This window comes from Diabrotica virgifera, chromosome 7, assembly GCF_917563875.1.
Source record: "Diabrotica virgifera virgifera chromosome 7, PGI_DIABVI_V3a".
Taxonomy (NCBI): Eukaryota; Metazoa; Arthropoda; class Insecta; order Coleoptera; family Chrysomelidae; genus Diabrotica; species Diabrotica virgifera.
In genome coordinates, this window is record NC_065449.1 from 46,714,739 (window position 1) to 46,735,544 (window position 20,806).

A 20,806-nucleotide genomic window follows, 5' to 3' on the forward strand; every position below is an offset into this window, starting at 1 on the left:
GAATTTATTTAACCACATAAGCTGGAATTGTCTTGAGTGTCCCGATTCTAATGCCTTTGGAAATCTATATTTACTTTCAGGAACCCAAGGATCAATTATAGGATACGATATTTTAACTCGTCACTGAACTCTTCGTTACCCACAAAGCAACCGATATCGTTATAATTAGGGTCTGCTGAACCTGTGTCACACGTAACTGATTCTGGTGATTACACCAATACTGCACTTTCCGTCATCTGAAGTTAACATAGGTCTATTGTTACTATCGGCAACATTAGTAGACCCAGATATTACTTCAGAAAATGGCTTTTTTATGAACTGCATTATGTCGGTTTGAATCTTTCGTTTGGACATATTCACTATTATTCACCACTAGCAAACACAATTCACGACTATTAATCTCACTAGCCGCTCTTTACCAACTGTAGGTGTTCAGATTAGCCTTTCTACTGTCAATGGGTATGTCTGGATTATCTAGTAAAATTCAAATTTTGGTATCTCTATTGTCCGCAAATACGGGTCTAGGACGTTTCATCGCCGCCGTTTCGATGCCGCCAGTTCGATGCCGATGCCGGTCGATTCATCGCCAGTCAATTAATTGCTATCTGATATATTTCCGAATTTTCGACAGTTACAATTATTAGTTATTTTTAGTATTAATTAGGAATTCTAGGAAATGCGAGATATGACGGCGATGAAATGGACTGGCGATGAACCGGCGGCATCGAAACGGCCGGCGATGAACCGGCGGCATCGAAACGTCCCATTCCGGCAAATACCCAGTTGCCAAAAAGTTTATACCCAGATTAACGCATTTGCATTTTTAAATATCATTTTTGTTATTCTTTGAATTGAGATATGAATAATAAATGTACCACCGATGCCATGTTTTCTGTACTACATGAGGTTTATTAAGCATTAAACAATAATCTGCACCCTGCCACTGTTTTTTGTGATTATTCCAAAGCTTTTGATTGTGTAAATCACGACATTTTGATAGAAAAACTAGATTTCTATAGAATTCGAGGTATTTCTTTGAACTATTTTCAACCTTACCTGGATAATAGGAAACAACTGGTTAGAGCAAATGATACAGACTCTAGTCTCAAAAATGTTGTATGTGGGGTACCACAAGGTTCAGTATTGGGTCCTCTACTTTTCCTGATCTTTATTAATGACATCACTAGTTTAAAAATCGATGGAAAAGTTTCTCTTTTTGCTGACGATACCAGTATCACTTGGAGCAATTCAAATATCGCAACTCTTCATGGTACTATAACTTCTGATCTGCTCACAATAAAATCCTGGTCCGATTCTTATTTACTCTCTTTTAACGTAGATCAAACAGTAGCATTATCCTATAAAGGAACTCTTCAACCCTTATCTCTTCATAACAGCCAGATGAGTATCGTTGATTCTGTAAAGTTTCTTCGTATTTTTTTAGATAACAACCTTAAATGGTCCCTTCATATCGATGTGTTAAGCAAGAAACTATTCTCAGCTTGCTTTGCAATAAGATCTGTTTCGAAGGAAATGAATTTAGCCTCTTCCAAAATAACATACTTTTCATTATTCGAGTCCCATCTTCGATATGGTCTGCCTTTTTGTAGTTCTGGTACAGCTGCCCAATCCGATGTTATTTTTAAATTACAAAAAAGAGCAACAAGATATCTGTTTGGCCTCAGAAGAACAACACATTGCAGAAGCTACTTCAAAGATCACAGGATTCTAACACTACCTTCTTTATATATTTTAGAAACTGTTTGCTTAATTCGTAAACATCTACATGTCTTTCCAGCAAGACCTAGACATGACTATTCCACCAGAAATTCTACCTTTGACATCCTATTTACCTATCCCGTCCAGTGAGTTAGTAAAAAATCTATATTATATTCTGCAAAAAAACTATACAACCACCTCCCTCTACAACTTAAATCTGCAACATCTTTTCCCAAGTTCCCTAAAATGACAAAAGCCTATTTATCTGAAAGACCATATTATTTAATAGCAGAGTTTCTTAACCAATAACTAAGAAATTACAGTATTCTTAGCAGTAGGTTACGCAATTTGCAATTTTTTTTTAATTTTGCAATAGATTGTTACTGATTTTTATTTCACTTTATTATGTTTTATTTATATTGACGATTTGTATAATTTTAGTAAATTGTATTTGTTATTGCTTTTTATTATGATTCTTGTAAGCTTTGTCTATAAAATTGTTAAATTTTTCATGACAATAAAGCATATTTCTCTATTCTATTCTAACAATACCATACCCTCCTTATTGTTTTATTAAAATTACTATAACATTTGAGACAAGAAAATTTTAAATAATTTTGGAAATATTCGTCACTGTTTTTTGCACATTTACAAAATCTGTGCTATCAATAATTTTCAAACGGAGTATACATAAGTGACTATTCTTATAACCAATGTTATAAACATGTACAGAGTTTTGCTGCTACATTTTATTATAAATATTTAAAACATACTTACAACTAATTCAAAATTTTCACAAGGTACTCGTACATATTGATAGCCCAAGTGACAATTTTCTCTTTATATATGGTCAAAATGTCTAAATGTTTTATTATTTCCGGTCGTGGGAAAGTCGCCAAAATGACTTGTGGATTTAAATAAATAAGTGAGAAATCTGATCAAAAAGTCAAGGATAATAATTCATGTATTGCAGAGCGTGTATTGTAAGTATACCTTCATCAACGTCAAGAAAATTGTAGACTTCACAACCAAAGATTTTAGGTGTTACTTCTGAATAATATCTTGTGAAACATTAAACAGTTCTAACTGTTATTTTCTAGATTTCCGCAAAAAATTTAATCCTCATAATGCTTTTATCGGCTGAATTATTTTTATATTTTGCTTGACATCTGATGTTTTTGGAAAATGCGAAGATTTTTTATTTAATTGTCAATTAGAAATTTAATTTTCAAAGGTCAACTATGTGCTGGTCTTTTTTTATATATTATGATTTTTAGTACTGAAATTTTTTTACACAATATCAAAAAATTAGGTACGTTTAATTCTATTTTGGAAGTTATATTTCTTTAGGCACGATTTCATTGAGGGTGAAATTGTATTGATCTGCGCGCATGCGCACACCGACAGTATGGTATTAGTCGTTATACGGGCTCTGATTGGGCGTTGAAATGATCTGTCAATAATTGTTCAATATAGAAGTTATCGGTAAACAAAAATATTGTATATATTAGTTTTTATTGTTGTGAGGACAGAAATAAAATCAAATTTATAATTATAGTGACTTTTTAAATAGTTTTGAAAAGCCGCAGGTACGTAATTCTAAATGTTTCAGTTGTATTCCAATAAAAAATTATCTTCATACCTATCTATTTGGAAAATGTAAAAAAATAATGTAGTTACCTATTAGTAGGCAATGCTTTAATTTACATAATCTGATTACGAACAAACTTTCTACAAATCTTCATCTAATATATCGTTTTCTTACTCTATATTTTGTTGTATTTTAATTAGACAAAAATCAAACTAATAATTTGATTCATATAAATAAACAAAATGTCAAAAAGTTTATGGTGTAAATTTTTAGGTTGTGTATATTCCCACACGACGTATACGTGAATGTGGTGTAGTGGGAAATCGCTTCAACTTTCGTACGGCGCGGTAGACGTGAAGTGGGTTCAAGCCCCAAGCAAGTTGTTATTTTTTTTATTTTTTTTTATAGATTTTATGATTATAAGGGCCGGTTGTTCGAACGCTAATCAACAATGATCATTATCAAATAATTAATTACTGTCAATGTCAATTGTTAAAACATAATTAATTACAATTCTGAGACTATAATCAATTAATATAACAATAATTATTAACATAATTAATAATAAATCTCATAATTGTAATTAATTATGTTTTCAGCGACCCAAACAAAGTTGACATTGACAGTTTTGGTGACAGTAATTAAATATTTAATAATGATCATTGTTGATTAGCGTTCGAACAACCGGCCCTAAGTATATTATTATATAATTTTTTTCAGAAAATACGTATTTAATTAAAATTTTTGGCAACAATCATTGTTCAGAAATCATTTGTGGCATTTTTCAATGTGTTTGTGTGTGTTTTATTCTTTTATTTTTTTAATTTTTGGTATTGTTTTAATAAAAATTTTTGGAAAGTAGTAGAGAAACAGTTTAAAGTTTATTGATTTCGTTAAAATCATATAATAGAAGTATAACTTCTTACGTGCGTACAAAGTACACACACATTCTTTTTTTTTATTTTTTCTATATATAGGCACCTAAAATTTAAAATAGGTACCGTCAAATATTTGGGAATGAACATTGGTAACACTCGAGAGAAATTAAAATAAGGATCGAGCAGGCAAGATCAGCTTACGCCAAATAAAACAAAATCTGTAAGAGTGATGATATAAAATTAGAAATAAAAGTTCACAACCTTGTCGCAATCCTCGTCGGATTTGAATATTTTTGGATATTGTGTACTCCATTTCAATGGTTGCCCTTTGGTGCATCGTGCTGAGATAATTCGCAAGTCCTAGTCGTTAATTCCAGCTATTTTCAGAACTTCGATCATTTTTTGATGGCTGACACAGTCAAACGCTTTTCTATAATCAATAAAACATGCACGTGCATCTAAATTCATGTCCCTGCATCTTTCTGTTAACAAATTTAGGGCAAAAGAACTTTTCGTGTTCCCAATCCGTTTCGAAATCCAAATTGAGTGTCACTCATCTTAAATTATTCATCGCTGGAAGGTTTAAGAGGTGATGATGACCTCCAGTTTTTTCTTTTACATTTGTCAGCTGTTTACATTTTAGTTTACCTTACTCAATTGACCAGAAACTATTCTGTATCCAAGTTCAGGATAGCAGCGCGGTAACTGATAATAGTTTTTATTAGGTTGGAATGTCTTACCTCCTTCGATATGTCACACGCTCTAGCAACACCGCAAACGAAGTAGATACAGTACCTTTCGTTTGCCAAGTGGTATTTCTTAAGTGAAAGTTTTACTTCAATAAAATATAAAATGATATCCAAATAAAACATTATTGGGACTATATTTCTGGTAATACCTTCGTGGATTCTAAAATTTGCAAGCCAAAAGAATGCCGGAGTATAGATGATTGAGGGAAATCTAATAATTACATTTTACTTCTACCCTGTCCAGAGCGGAAAAAATTCCAATGAAAAATGATCCCCCACACTCAGAAGTAAAACTAATAGAAACATTTCTTTTATTTAAATGAAGAAAGTATCATACTTGTTTTAGTTGATATTTTAATTATACTCGTATTGTTTACAATAACGTTTTTATTCAATAATATTTTGTGCCCTACAAAGGAAACTGTGCATTATGCCTTCTTATACAACTATATTTTTTCTATAAAGTTTATTTCATTTAAAACATTGGGATTTTCAGTAATGTTTAACATTAACACATTATTATTTTACACTCTTAAATACAGCAAAATACGAAAATGATCCTCGACAGACCTAAAAAAACATTTCATTAATTAGTATTATCATTGTATTATGACTGACTGGTGGTTTTAAGTTTATTATGTACCAACTACTTAGACTTGCCGTTCATAAATATTGTTTACTGTCTAGGGAGCTTTTTACATGTTAAAACCTTGTTCTATTACAGCGCCGTGTAAAAAGCACGCAGGGTGAAAATGACAAGCCAAGTTAATGGTCCATTTTTTAAACGCTTTTCTTTAGTTCAATCGTTTGGGTCAAATTTTTAGAAGTTAATTTGACTGCCTTTTTTTCAATACAAATGAATGAAAATTTGCAGACATATGCATTCGCGGGAATAATACACGAATAGTCAATAAATTTTTGATTTTAATAGGAAATGCTTAAATTCTCTTGTTTTTTACAATGTAGAAACTTGAAACTTTTACAGGTGGTAGCTAATTATATAAACTATACATAATTTCACTTTTTACGTTAATTGTTTACGTTATGCTTCATAAATAAATAATAAAGTTTCAAATTTTGGCCGATTCCGACTATTTTTTATGTTTTTTGCATCATGTTTACAAACATCCTAAGCGGCGAAGATTTTATGAACACCGACGATAAACATCGGCACTTATTCGTGTAAAATTTCAATACGATACGAAACAAGACTTATCACAAATAATCGAATAAAAAAAATGTTGTACATAATAATATGAAACTTACATTTACTAGTGTTGTAATCGTTAGAGGGGTAAATTTGCCAATAGACAAAACAATTGGTCGTTGCATACGAATCATCGTTAAAACCATAGAGCTTTTAAATCTTTTACTACACGAGAACCAGTCGCTATTATATAAAGCCTGACCAAAATCGTAACCCTACAAATAAATGAAATTTTATTTATTTCTTTTTTTTTCTGTAAAATGTTGCAAGGGAACGAACAAGCAGTCTCATTACTCGTGACTCGTGACCATTGTGGTCTTGAATATGTCGTGTGTGTCACCAAAAAACTATAAGATATGAGGTCCAAAATTGGCTGGAAATTATCCATGAAAATAAAAGGAGAGCCACAGAACAATAAATATATACAAATAAACTAATAAATACCTAGTATCAGTACAAGACTATCCAGTAATTTTCGAATGAAACAACATATTTGATGGACAAAGAAGATACTGGAATGGAGATCAAGAGATAATGCCTAGCGGAACAGAGGAGGTTTACCAACACATTGGACTGACTACCTAAAACATTGCCATAGGAATTGAATGCAAGAGGCACAAGATGAAAACAGATGGAAACTTATGAGGGAGGTGATAATGATGATGATGTTCCAGTAATTTGATAAACATTAATGAGCTAAGATTAAAAATTGTTACAAGAATAGTGATTGGAGACTGTGGCCCTAAACATTATCAATACACCTTAGATAAGGTAAATAAGAAACGTGAAAAATGCAAAATGAAGGAAGAAATTGCCATACACATTGTTTGTGATTTGATGTAATTTAATATAGTTTACTTAGTGACCCGAGCCGTACAAAAATTAAACCAAATAAAGGCCTTACATTTTCAGTAAAGAAGCTGCTCGCTTCCTTTCATCAGAAGCATGGGACTTCTTGATAAAGTTTTATGCAAGGGGAGGGTGCGATACAACGGTCTTACGATGAAGTACCAGAGACTTTCGTATCTTGACTGAGAATATAAGAAGAAATAGGAACTTACTGCAGTTGTAATTTCATTTCCAGACCAGCACATTACTGCCAGTTGCACCAGAACACAAAGAAAGAATTCCATTTGAGCAAAAAAATCAGGAGACGTCATCGGTACCTGAAATTTAAGAAATATTTAAAAAATAAATTTATATTATACAAATTGTTTACTTACTATAGAGGCAACAAACATGCAGGATGCAAAAATAAATAAAGAACATAATGTTTGTATCAATGTTACAAATGTAAATAGACTTTCTACATCGTCTCGAACCCTAAAATATAAAATAAATATGTATACTTTATCACTTTTATCACTTGACAATATCACTTTAAGGGAGTAGGCGCAAAATCTCAGACCAATGCATTTTAAATGCATTCAATTTTCATAAATCCTGAGAAAACTAATAAATATTTTTAAAAAACTTAAACGCAAAATGAAAGATTACATTTTTACCGAGGGCCGAAAATCCCTTAGAATAAACAAAAAGTTTCTTTTGAATGAGATATTTGAAATTAAAAATAACTAATAAATTTTTTTTGTCACCCCTTTAACTTATTAAAATAAACATTGTAGAAGTTTTTAAGGGCTTTGCGTCCTCGGTAAAAATGTAATTTTTAATTCTTCGTTTAAATTTTTCAAAATTACAATTAGTCTAGAGAGATCAGATTTTTCTCGTGACACATCCCCCTCCAGGCCGAAACAAAATTTTTTGAGTAGTATGGATATCTATATTAATAACCTATATTATGTTTCCAGCAGCCGATTTTTATGATATACATAGTTATAAACAAATGAAGATCAAAAATCGTTTCTTACTAAAAAGTGAAGCATTCTAAACAAAGGCTATAGCGGGATAAGATGGTAAAATATGCACTCGGCTGGACTCTTACTTGGGATTTGGCAATCGAAAGAACATAATTCAAAAACCCCCTAACCAAATTTTTAGCTCCCTATGTGACCCCAGGTGTCCCCTATCGAAAAAAATGTGTTTTTTAGAAAAACATTTTTTTGGAGCGATCTTTTGCTTTAAAAAATGTGAAAGAAATTGTAAATGTACATTATTATACCCAAAATCATACTGATTTTTTTCAGATTTTTTGGATCAAAATTGACGCCAGAAAAATTTTTTGAATATTTCAAAAAAATTTTAGGTTATGTAGGTAATTTTTGGCTAGCTCCGACAAAATTTTTTTTAGTGTATTTTTTCCGTTATTTTGAATGGCGGGGACAGTTTTGCCATTTTCTCGCCGGAAATTGCTCACAATTCAAAAAAACCCATTTTTTTGGTTCCCCCCTCATATTTTTAGTGTTTACTGAGCGATATTTTCTTTAAAAAATCTGAAAAAAATTATGAACATACATTGATGCCCAAAAATCTACTGTTTTTTTTTCAGATTTTATGGATCAAAATTGAAAAATTTTGAATTTTTCAAAAAATTTTTAGGTTATGTAGGTAATTTTTGGCGAGCTCCAACATAATTTTTTTTAGTGTATTTTTTTCCGTTCTTTTGAATGGCTGGGATAGTTTTGCCATTTTCTCGCCGGAAATTGCTCAAAATTCGAAAAAACCCATTTTTTGGTTCCCCCCCCCCTCATATTTTTAGTGTTTACTGAGCGATATTTTCTTTAAAAAATCTGAAAAAAATTATGAACATACATTGATGCAAAAAATAAAAAGATTTTTTTTCAGATTTTTTGGATCAAAATTGAAAAATTGTGAATTTTTCAAAAAATTTTTAGGTTATGTAGATAATTTTTGGCTAGCTCCGACATATTTTTTGTAGTGTATATTTTTCCGTTCTTTTGAATGGCTGGGATAGTTTGGCCATTTTCTCGCCGGAAATTGCTCAAAATTCGAAAAAACCCATTTTTTTGGTTCCCCCCTCATATTTTTAGTGTTTACTGAGCGATATTTTCTTTAAAAAATCTGAAAAAAATGATGAACATACATTGATGCCCAAAAATATACTGTATATAGTATTATTGTATTATTATTCTATCTATGTATATTATGGATTGAAAATATAAATATGTAGATATTCACATACTTATTTAGTAAGCTACATTTATGGAAATAACTTGATTACGGTGCAAACGTGTTTGCTTATTTAAAATGTAACTTTTAACGAATAATTTTATTTACTTTACACCTTTGAAAAGTAAAATTAATAAAACAAATAAAGTTGAAAATAAACATTTGCCTATAACTTTATGACACATTTCATGCTGTGAAAACGTTTTTAATAATTACTTATTACTTATTAATTACTTATTAGTTACTTATAATTACTTGTTAATAATATTAATAATGTCTATATATATTTAAATATTTTTAATATTGATATATTTTTTAAGCGTATCAATAATAATTAAGCGTATCAAGCGTAAAAATAGGTACTCTAGCGTATCAAAAAATTAACTTTCAATTACCTAACTTAATTAATAAATACGCAAAAGGTAATATTAATATGGTAGTTTCAACTGAGAAATCGGAAAACACAACTAAGACGAAGAAATATCTATGAATTGATCTATACATAATGTAATTAAGGTAGCCATGTACCTATATTTAAGGGTTAAGGTTGTCTACTAAAAACATAGGAAAAATATCAACAAAGGGAGTTTGTCGTATTTTATGCATATTCTCTTCTCAAAATGGCTACCTTCTCTTCTCAAAAAACCTGATCACGCTATTCAAAATAACGGAAAATCGTTATTTATTGACATCAAAAATCGTTATTTATTGACATGCAATTGAGTTTATGTGCACACATAGGGGGACACAAAGAAATGGCTCTTTTCGAATTGTGAGGAAGTCCCGGAGAGAAAATGGCAAATCTAACCCAGTTATTCAAAAGAGCGAAAAAAAAAATACATAAATTATTTCGAAGTCTGTCAAAAATGGCTTACATAACCGATTTTTTTTTTAAAAATTCAAAAAATTTCTCTGGGTAAAATTTTAATCCAAAAAATCTAAAAAAAATCAGTATGTTTTTGGGCATCACAATGTATGTTCATAATTTTTTTCAGATTATTTAAAAAAAAATATCGCTCAGTAAACACTAAAAATATGAGGGGGAAAACCAAAAAATGGGTTTTTTCGAATTTTGAGCAATTTCCGGCGAGAAAATGGCAAAACTATCCCAGCCATTCAAAAGAACGGAAAAATATACATAAAAAAAATTTTGTCGGAGCTAGCCAAAAATGACCTACATAACCTAAAATTTTTTTGAAAAATTCAAAATTTTTCAATTTTGATCCAAAAAATCTGAAAAAAAAACAGTATATTTTTGGGCATCAATGTATGTTCATAATTTTTTTCAGATTTTTTAAAGAAAAGATCGCTCAGTAAACACTAAAAATATGAGGGGGGGAACCAAAAAAATAGGTTTTTTCGAATTTTGAGCAATTTCCGACGAGAAAATGGTAAAACTATCCCAGCCATTCAAAAGAACGGAAAAAAATACACTAAAAAAAATTATGTCGGATCTAGCCAAAAATTACCTACATAACCTAAATTTTTTTTGGAAAAATTCAAAAATTTTATCTGGCGTCAATTTTGATCCAAAAAATCTGAAAAAAAACCAGTATGTTTTTGGACATCAATGTATGTTCATAATTTTTTTCAGATTTTTTAAAGAACAGATCGCTCAGTAAACACTAAAAATATGAGGGGGGGAACCAAAAAAATGGGTTTTTTCGAATTTTGAGCAATTTCCGGCGAGAAAATGGCAAAACTATCTCAGCCATTCAAAAGAACGGGAAAATATACACTAAAAAAAATTATTTCGGAGCTCGCCAAAAATTACCTACATAACCTAAAATTTTTTTGAAAAATTCAAAATTTTTCAATTTTGATCCAAAAAATCTGAAAAAAAAAACAGTATATTTTTGGGCATCAATGTATGTTCATAATTTTTTTCAGATTTTTTAAAGAAAAGATGGCTCAGTAAACACTAAAAATATGAGGGGGGGAACCAAAAAAATGGGTTTTTTCGAATTTTGAGCAATTTCCGACGAGAAAATGGCAGAACTGTCCCTGTCATTCAAAAGAACGGAAAAAATACACTAAAAAAAATTTTGTCGGAGCTAGCCAAAAATTACCTACATAACCTAAAATTTTTTTGAAAAATTCAAAAATTTTTTCTGGCGTCAATTTTGATCCAAAAAATCTGACAAAAATCAGTGTGATTTTGGGTATAATAATGTACACTCACAATTTTTTTGACATTTTTTAAAGCAAAATATCGCTCCAAAAAAATGTTTTTCGAAAAAACACATTTTTTTCGATAGGGGACACCTGGGGCCCCATAGGGAGCTAAAAATTTGGTTAGGGGGTTTTTCAATTATGTACTTTCGATTGCCCAATCCCAACTAAGATTCCAGCCGAGTGCAGATTTTACCATCTTATCCCGCTATAACCTTTGAGAATAAGAAACTGATAAATCATATAAAAAACTTCAATATGGCGTTCGCTGAATATATCTATCCTTATTTGTTGCTTAGAAAATGGCAAAATAAGTCATAAATTTTGAGATTTTATAAATGTTCATAACTTAAGTTAGAACACTTTAGTTAAGAACCTTCTTATTACACGGAATGCTGAAATTTCTTGTGCTTAAATTATATTTTAAATTTCAAAGCAATTGGTCAAATACTTATTTAAATAGTTATTTAATTTATTTATCCCAAATTCATTTTTTTTGCAACACTATAAGTCAGAAAATTATGAGATTACAGTAATTCTCCGGACAGTTTATGAAAGAAAAACATTTATACTATTAATTAATTTAAAAAAAATGACAAAACGTAATTTTAAACAATGTAAAATTATTTTGCAAAAACATGTCGATTTTTTGCTTACTCAAAAACAATTAAAATAACTTTTTAACCGTTACAGTAGAAAATTATTTTTTCATATTTAGAAAGACTGAATTTTTAGACACATTTAGAAAGAAAAACAATTGTCCTAGGATAATTAGGGACGAAGTTAGCTCCCCCTTTTTTAATTCCCATGTTCTTGCAAAATATTTTGCAATATTTAGAATTATTTTTTGTCATTTTTTTAATTAGATTAATAGTGTAAATCTTCTTCTTTTATAAGCTATCAAAAGTATTACTATAACTTCATCATTTTCTGACTTTAGTGTTGCAAAAAAAATTAATTTGGGAAAAACAAATTAAATAACTTTTAAACTATTCGACCGATTGCTTTGAAATTTAGGGTATGATTTAAGCACCAAAAGTCTCAGCATTCCGTATAATAATAAGGTTTTAAGTTAATTTTCACATAAGCTATGAATATTTATAAAAACTCAAAATTTATGATTTATTTTGCAGTTTTCTAAGCAACCAATAAGGACAGACATATTCAGCGAACACCGTATTCAAGTTTTTTATACGATTTATGAGTTTCTTACTCTCTTTGTTTAGAATGCTTAACTTTTTGGTAATAGACGAAAAAAGCGAAAATTTACCGTTTTTTGATCTTCATTTGTTTATAACTATGTATGTCATCAAAATCGGCTGCAGGAAACATATAGGTTATTATTGTAGATGTCCATACTACTCAAAAAATTTAGTTTGGGTCTAAAGGGGGTTGTGTCACCAACAGGATATTTTTTTTATTTCTCTGAACTAAATAGTTTTCTCAGGATTTGAAAACACATAAATGCATTTAAAATGCATTGGTCCGATTTTTTCACATTAATCCGCTTTTTATTTCTCTGAACTAAATAGTTTTCTCAGGATTTGAAATAAAATGAATGCATTTAAAATGCATTGGTCCGAGATTTTGCCTACGCCCTTAAGTTAAATAATATATAATCTAGAGTGTTATCTCCTGAGCTAATCTCAGATGTCACTTAGTTTTACATTTAGATAATACCCCAAAATTATTAAGGCAGATTTTAACAAATTAATTAATCTTTTAGGTAACTATGCACATCGATTTAAATCCAAATTTCTTCTTTATCTAAAGCTAGTTGTACATTTGCAAGGAAAATGTGTTTAAAAATATTAAATCTTTACTAGCTTCCACCAAAATTTTATGCTCTATCCTCATCTTAGTGTCCCATTTACTTAGCTCTCTTTGATAATGGAATAATATATACGAAGAATAGAAGAAAGAAGAATAACACATATGAAGAGAAATTTTCCTAAAAGATGAAGAATTATACATGCAAACTATAATGTCTTCTTCATCTTGATTGACTTTGCAACTCGGGGTGAGTCTTCGCCGCCTCCACTATAGCCCTCCATCTTCTACTATCTTGCGCTTCCATTTCACATCTTTGTATCTCAATCCTAGATAAATCGGCTTCAACATCATCCTTCTATATTTTTTTGGGACGGTCTACTGTTCTTCTAGCGTCGGATCTCTCAAAAAATACAATCTTTAACACATTGTCTTCCTCTGATCTTACCACATGACCTACCCATCGTATCCGGTTAGCTTTTATATGTCTGAAATGAACGAAAAATAATTTTGACCACAAATCAAGTAATCTGTTAACCGAGGTACACAGTAAAAAGCGGCGCTGCTAGGAGAACACTCCAATAATGCGTCGCAGATTACTTATATGAAACGTGGTCATTTTGTACTCTAATTGGCTGTGAGTTTCGACGGTAGCGCTATCTCGCGGTTTGAAACTTTTCTGATAAAATTTATGTATGTGAAATATGCAAAACGAGAAAAATAGATACTTATCTAGAAAGGCACAAATTATGAACTGAAATATTATTGTAACCTGATTACTAAACGAATACACAGAATTAATAGTAAAATTAATTATGTTTTTTTATTTTATTCATTATAATTTTAATATTTAATATATAAGTTCGTGCGACTGGATGACTACTTACGCAAGAGACCATTGAGAAATAGAATAAGTTTATATGAATTATTTAACATTTTAAAGGTTACCTCTGTTTATTTTTGTGTGCTTACTGCTTTGCTTATTAAAATTTGTAATTTGTATGAATTGCAATTTGTTTGAATTCTATCAAAATAGATATTAAACATTATACTGGATTCAAGTCTTATTTCCCGTGATATCCAATTTCAATCAGCAACACCAAAAAAGGAAAGGATTTAGTTGATACAGGACATGTACGCAATGTTTCCGAATATAATAACTGCATCCAGTACTGTTATATTCAATATTTTTACATGAATCAATACAACAGCTGCAATATATTGTTTTCTTTTTTGAAAAATCCACATTATCCGCCATTTCAGTTTGTGAAGTTTATCAAATGCACAAAACAAAACTGCCAGCCAACTGCCACTAACACAGCGTTGCCACATTTTATTTAGAAAATCTACTGTAAGTTTAGCTTACTAAAATTTACTTATCAAAAACTAAAATATACTTTATTAATATATTTGTATATAATTTAGGACTTTTTATAATAAAAATAACAGCTGACTAACTAGAAATATTTTTTATTTAGCTAATGCCTCGACAACTAATGGGCATTGGCATGGTGATGGTACAGTGGATTTTACCAATTACGTAGCTAGTGTTGTGTGTAGTGTGTGTGTTGAGTTAGTGTCTTGTTACTTTGCAAAGTCGATGTCATTGTCTCTGCAGAGACGCTAATTGTATCCGAACGTCTACGGTCCCTCCGGTGGGTACCGATCTCACAAGGATAGAAACTATTTTCATTTATTAATTTATAATAAACGAAAAATTCTCTACCCTGGTGAGATTCGAACTCACGACCATTCGGACCTTTCGATCCAAAGGTAGGCGCTCTTACCACTGAGCCGCAGAGGGAGTTTAACTAGAACTTAATATGACTGTTTGTAAACAAAAACCAAACTTTTTTATATTGTAACTGGGGAATAAAATGACCAACTATAATTAATTTTTATCAGTTTCATATTTAATATTTGTATATAATATTTTGTCATTCACTGATTTTAACATCTGCATGTCTGGATCACATTCTTCAAACAATTATTTCGCATTTTACATTAGAAACACGCAAACACAACATTTGTTGTTTTGCAAAGTTACATATATTATAATTATAATATATATTATATAATATATATTATATTTTAGTTTTCCATCGTTAGCTTCTAACAGGCTCACCGAATACCAGAACTCTTCAATAACATCTGAAATAGGTACTGATTGCACTGCTACTTGAAATCTGCAAGTTTGTTACACCAGAATCCAGTTTCATTTCTGTTTAATATTCATCTTCTACGTCCTGGGGCTAGATTCCGTGCACTGTAGATATCTGCACTTCGCTTTCTATCGATATCAATTGTCGTGAAAATATTTGAATTTTTAGCTATAATTGAATTATTTTCTAATTTTGCTAGTTGATGCTGAACAGACACTTAGTAAAACAAGAAAATATTTGAATTAAAACTAAAAATTCAAATATATTGACATTGATAGAAAGCGGTCGGCGGTGTTAGCGATTGTACACAGAAATACTACCACTGAATCTTATTTTCGGTAATGACATTGGGAAATTGTAACAAAATGTCTAAAAATTAATTTAGAAATGGGGTAAATACTATTAAAAAGCAAATTTTATTTTAGTTATAAGAAAATGTTGAAATATACCAGAAATCTACTAATAAATATTGCCTACTAGAATTTTTTAAAATATATCAAAAATCTACCAAAAAAGTAGAAATCTACTAAATGTGGCAACGCTGCACTAACAGCGCTGGTGAAAACCGTCAAATCCCCTCTCCTCTACCCATGGCGCGCCATTTAAATTTATCAGATAAATGCACAAAACTGCCACTAACAGCGCTGGCGAAAGCTGTCAAATCCCCTCTACCCATCGGCTCATGGCCAATACAGAGTATGGTATAACAAGAAAGAAAATAATCATTTCGTTTTGATTCAATTCGAGTCTCCTGCCATCCTCTGACACCTGATGTTTCGGAATCTATTCCTTGTCAAAGAAATTAGTGGTCGAAATTATTCTTCACTCATTTCATCGTTCCCCGTTAGAGGACAGTCTAACCATACTCCGCACCATTTTCTTCATTTCGTTATGGTCCAATTCAGTCTTCTTGCAAGGCCTCTTTGACAAGGAATAGATTCCGAAACATCATGTGTCAGAGGATGGCAAGAGACTCGAATTGAATCAAAACGAATCGATTATTTTCTTCCTTGTCATACCATACTCTGTATTAGAGTACAAAATGACCACGTTTCATATAAGTAATCTGCGACGCATTATTAGAGTGTTCTCCTAGCGGCGCCGCTTAGTACTGTGTACATCGGTTAACAGATTACTTGATTCGTGGTCGAAATTATTTTTCACTCATTTCATCGTTCCCCGTTAGAGGACAGTCTAACCATACTTCGGTGCAAATATTTTAATATTTGCACCGTCTTCTTATTTTCGTTATGGTCCAATTCAGTATTTTTGCAAAGCCTATTTGACAAGGAATAGATTCCGAAACATCAGGTGTCAGAGGATGGCCAGATACTCGAATTGAATCAAAACGAAACGATTATTTTCTTTCTTGTCATACCATACTCTGTATTAGAGTACAAAATGACCACGTTTCATATAACGATGGCTTAGTGTGAAAACCTCGTATCTCATTTTTTTTTCGAAAATGACATTTTGGTGGTTTTAGTTTGAAAACCTTGTATCTCACGATTTACAACTGTTAGAAAAAATCCAAATACACTAGACTATTTTCTACAGCCGAAAAAAGAAACCACGTATATCAATTGCTCTCTTGATTTAGTGTGAATACCACGTATATTTATAACGAAGAGTACTTAATTTGGAGTGTCTTTTTGAGAGATTCGACTTGCAGAATTGTTTTTTGTGAACAACAAAAAGTAGTCCGGCATATAGAAACATTTTATTAACCTTAAATCAAAAGATTTGTATTGTATCGACCTAGTATTTGGAGGTGTGCAATAAGCTATGAAAAAAAGAAAACCTCGTAATTAATAATAAACACAATCTCATTTGAGATGAAAAACACGTATATAGTATTTTTACTACAAAAGCGATATTACGTAGGTCAAAATTTTTGACGTAAGAGAACTGTCAAAACATTAGAATGTGACTTTTCGTTATTGTCATGTTTATTATAAAGTCGTGAAGATACGTGAAAAGTCACATTCTAATGTATTGACAGTTCTCTTACGTCAAAAATTTTGACCTACGTAATATCGCTTTTGTAGTAAATATACTATATCAAGATATACGAGGTTTTCATAGTTACTTGGGCAACGGCTCTATATACTGCAAGGATATTTACGTGTTTTTCATAGTTAATATTTGTATTTACAATTTAATAGCAACATTTAACACTTTTAGCTCTGGGCCACTATCAAATATTTGTCTCAATGTGCTCGAATTAAAAATACCTAACGTAATTTTTGGTTTTAGGTTATATTACGCAGAAAATCAGTTTTTTGCCTCTCCTGTAAAATTGTAATATAATGAGATACGAGGTTTTCATACTAAGTCATCGATAAGTAATCTGCGACGCATTATTGGAGTGTTCTCCTAGCTGCGCCGCTTAGTACTGTGTACATCGGTTAACAGATTACTTGATTCGTGGTCGAAATTATTTTTCACTCATTTCATCGTTCCCCGTTAGAGGACAGTCTAACCATACTCCGGTGCAAATATTTTAATATTTGCACCATCTTCTTCCTTTCGTTATGGTCCAATTCAGTCTTCTTTCAAAGCCTCTTTAACAAGGAATAGATTTCGAAACATGAGGTGTCAGAGGATGGCCAGAGATTCGAAGTGAATCAAAACGAAACGATTATTTTCTTTCTTTGATATGTCTGACTATGCTTTCAGTAACATACAAAGTCATCAATTCAGCATTGCGGTGCCTTCTCCACTCTCCTCTCAATTAATTTCTTTCAGGGCCAAATATCATTCTGAGAACCTTCATTTCAAATACCAGTTGCTTATTTATTTCCCGCTGATGTAGAGTCAATGTTTCACTTCCATAATATATGTAACAACTTTGACTTGTGCAGTCTTAATGTAAATCAGCAATATTATTTGTAAAACCACAAACAGTAATAGGCCTGGATTCCGCGTACCAAAAAAAGTTGATCAATAGCAAGCTGAAAATTTGTTAATATCTTAACGGTGTCAGAGAAATTTTGATACTTATATGGGAACACTGGAACAGGGAAAGTTTTAATTGTGGAACATGATTTTAATTGTGGAACGTGTCATCCTGATAAGTTTATGACTAGAGAGCGGAATATATGCAACACATTACCAAAATATGCGCATATATATATATATATATATATATATATATATATATATATATATATATATATATATATATATATATATATATATATATATATATATAGTGGTTTGAAGTTTCAGCAATTCGGTCATGTGAAATAAAAGTCTATTTGTTATTTCTCAATATTTCGTCACACTTTTGTGACTTCTTCAGGAGAAAACTGTAAATTTATTAAGATTAGAAATTAACAAAAGCTAAATATTTAATTACTTACAACTATAAGAGTATTAATTTAGATTTTTTTAACATATCGTAAGGGACATTGACTTAATTTTGATTTTGACATTTATTATTTCGGATTTATGGTAACTGCAATAAACTTTATATTCATAGAATATTGTCTGATATTTAAAATTCTTTTTTTAATAATAAATAGGTCAAAGTAAACCAAAGAAAATATTAACGGAATTTTAAGGTGGAAAGGTATGATTAATAGTAGAAAAATTTTAGAAAGAGACTAGAGTATATTAAATTGATCTATAAAATGTAAGTGATGGTACATAGTGAGTTAGTATAAGGCTGATATTTTTCGAAATTAAACAAAAATTAAGATGGATTAATTATTAGGTGAATAATTGAGTAATTTGTTTGAATTTTTACACTTTTTGAAAATATTTTAAAGGTTATTTATTATTTAGAATGTTACAGTAGATATTACTCAAATGGTTAGTATCAGTCTTATAATTAATAGATTCTGGAGTTTTGATAATATGTACCATCTCAAGGAAGAGTCGTTTTTTATAATTGTCAACTTGTTCCAAGATTTTTACATTGTTAAAGTCAAATTTATGTCCCGTCTTTAAATGGTGTTCTACCAAGGCATAACAGTTTTTTCTGATATTACAGTCACTTTTATGTTGAGTGACACGTTGCTTAAGCCACTGTTTACTTTGACCTATATAACAACCTTGACATTCAATGCAATTTATTTTGTAAATTATGTTGCTCATTAATCCCTTTGGAGTATTAGCTTTAGTTGTTCTCGAAAACTAAAGCTAATACTCCAAAGGGATTAATGAGCAACATAATTTACAAAATAAATTGCATTGAATGTCAAGGTTGTTATACAGGTCAAAGTAAACAGTGGCTTAAGCAACGTGTCACTCAACATAAAAGTGACTGTAATATCAGAAAAAACTGTTGTGCCTTGGTAGAACACCATTTAAAAACGGGACATAAATTTGACTTTAACAATGTAAAAATCTTGGAACAAGTTGACAATTATAAAAAACGACTCTTCCTTGAGATGGTACATATTATCAAAACTCCAGAATCTATTAATTATAAGACTGATACTAACCATTTGAGTAATATCTACTGTAACATTCTAAATAATAAATAACCTTTAAAATATTTTCAAAAAGTGTAAAAATTCAAACAAATTACTCAATTATTCACCTAATAATTAATCCATCTTAATTTTTGTTTAATTTCGAAAAATATCAGCCTTATACTAACTCACTATGTACCATCACTTACATTTTATAGATCAATTTAATATACTCTAGTCTCTTTTTAAAATTTTTCTACTATTAATCATACCTTTCCACCTTAAAATTCCGTTAATATTTTCTTTGGTTTACTTTGACCTATTTATTATTAAAAAAAGAATTTTAAATATCAGACAATATTCTATGAATATAAAGTTTATTGCAGTTACCATAAATCCGAAATAATAAATGTCAAAATCAAAATTAAGTCAATGTCCCTTACGATATGTTAAAAAAATCTAAATTAATACTCTTATAGTTGTAAGTAATTAAATATTTAGCTTTTGTTAATTTCTAATCTTAATAAATTTACAGTTTTCTCCTGAAGAAGTCACAAAAGTGTGACGAAATATTGAGAAATAACAAATAGACTTTTATTTCACATGACCGAATTGCTGAAACTTGAAACCACTATAACACAGTACGGTCGAAAATATTTGTACAAATATATATATATATATATATATATATATATATATATATATATATATATATATATATATATATATATATATATTGATGTGATCTTTATTATTGATATGAGATAATATTCTTATATGTTACTTAATTTAATCAATGTATTAATACTAATCTAATTAATTAACCAGATCACATATCAATATGTTTTCAATCTCAGGGCGAATTATAAATTAATTACTTACTTCCGTGGCTTCTAAATATTTCTTAATGGTTCCTAATCGGGATAGAAAAGAAAAGAGTAAAAAAAATACACATATGGGTTACAATTATAATCAAAATATTTTTTATTTTATTTAAAAAGGCAATCAATGCTTAATATTTGCTATTTCTTATTATTCTTAAACATAACA

General features: G+C 30.2%; 1 protein-coding gene across 2 annotated transcripts in view; it reads right to left on the bottom strand.

Moving 5' to 3' along the window:
- Positions 1–5,339: 5,339 nt before the first annotated feature.
- LOC114334932 (odorant receptor 49b-like) overlaps positions 5,340–20,806 on the bottom strand; it is a 45,865-nt gene continuing 30,398 nt past the window's right edge. The window contains exons 4-7 of one of the 2 annotated variants that reach the window (XM_028285068.2): positions 7,368–7,467; positions 7,206–7,310; positions 6,204–6,359; positions 5,340–5,507 (exon numbers count right to left, since the gene is read on the bottom strand). In XM_028285068.2, coding sequence (XP_028140869.2) covers positions 5,457–5,507; positions 6,204–6,359; positions 7,206–7,310; positions 7,368–7,467 — 412 coding nt within the window. In that variant the 3' untranslated portion in view covers positions 5,340–5,456. The remainder of the gene's footprint in view (positions 5,508–6,203; positions 6,360–7,205; positions 7,311–7,367; positions 7,468–20,806) is intronic. The other variant, XM_028285069.2, reaches the window with a different exon arrangement.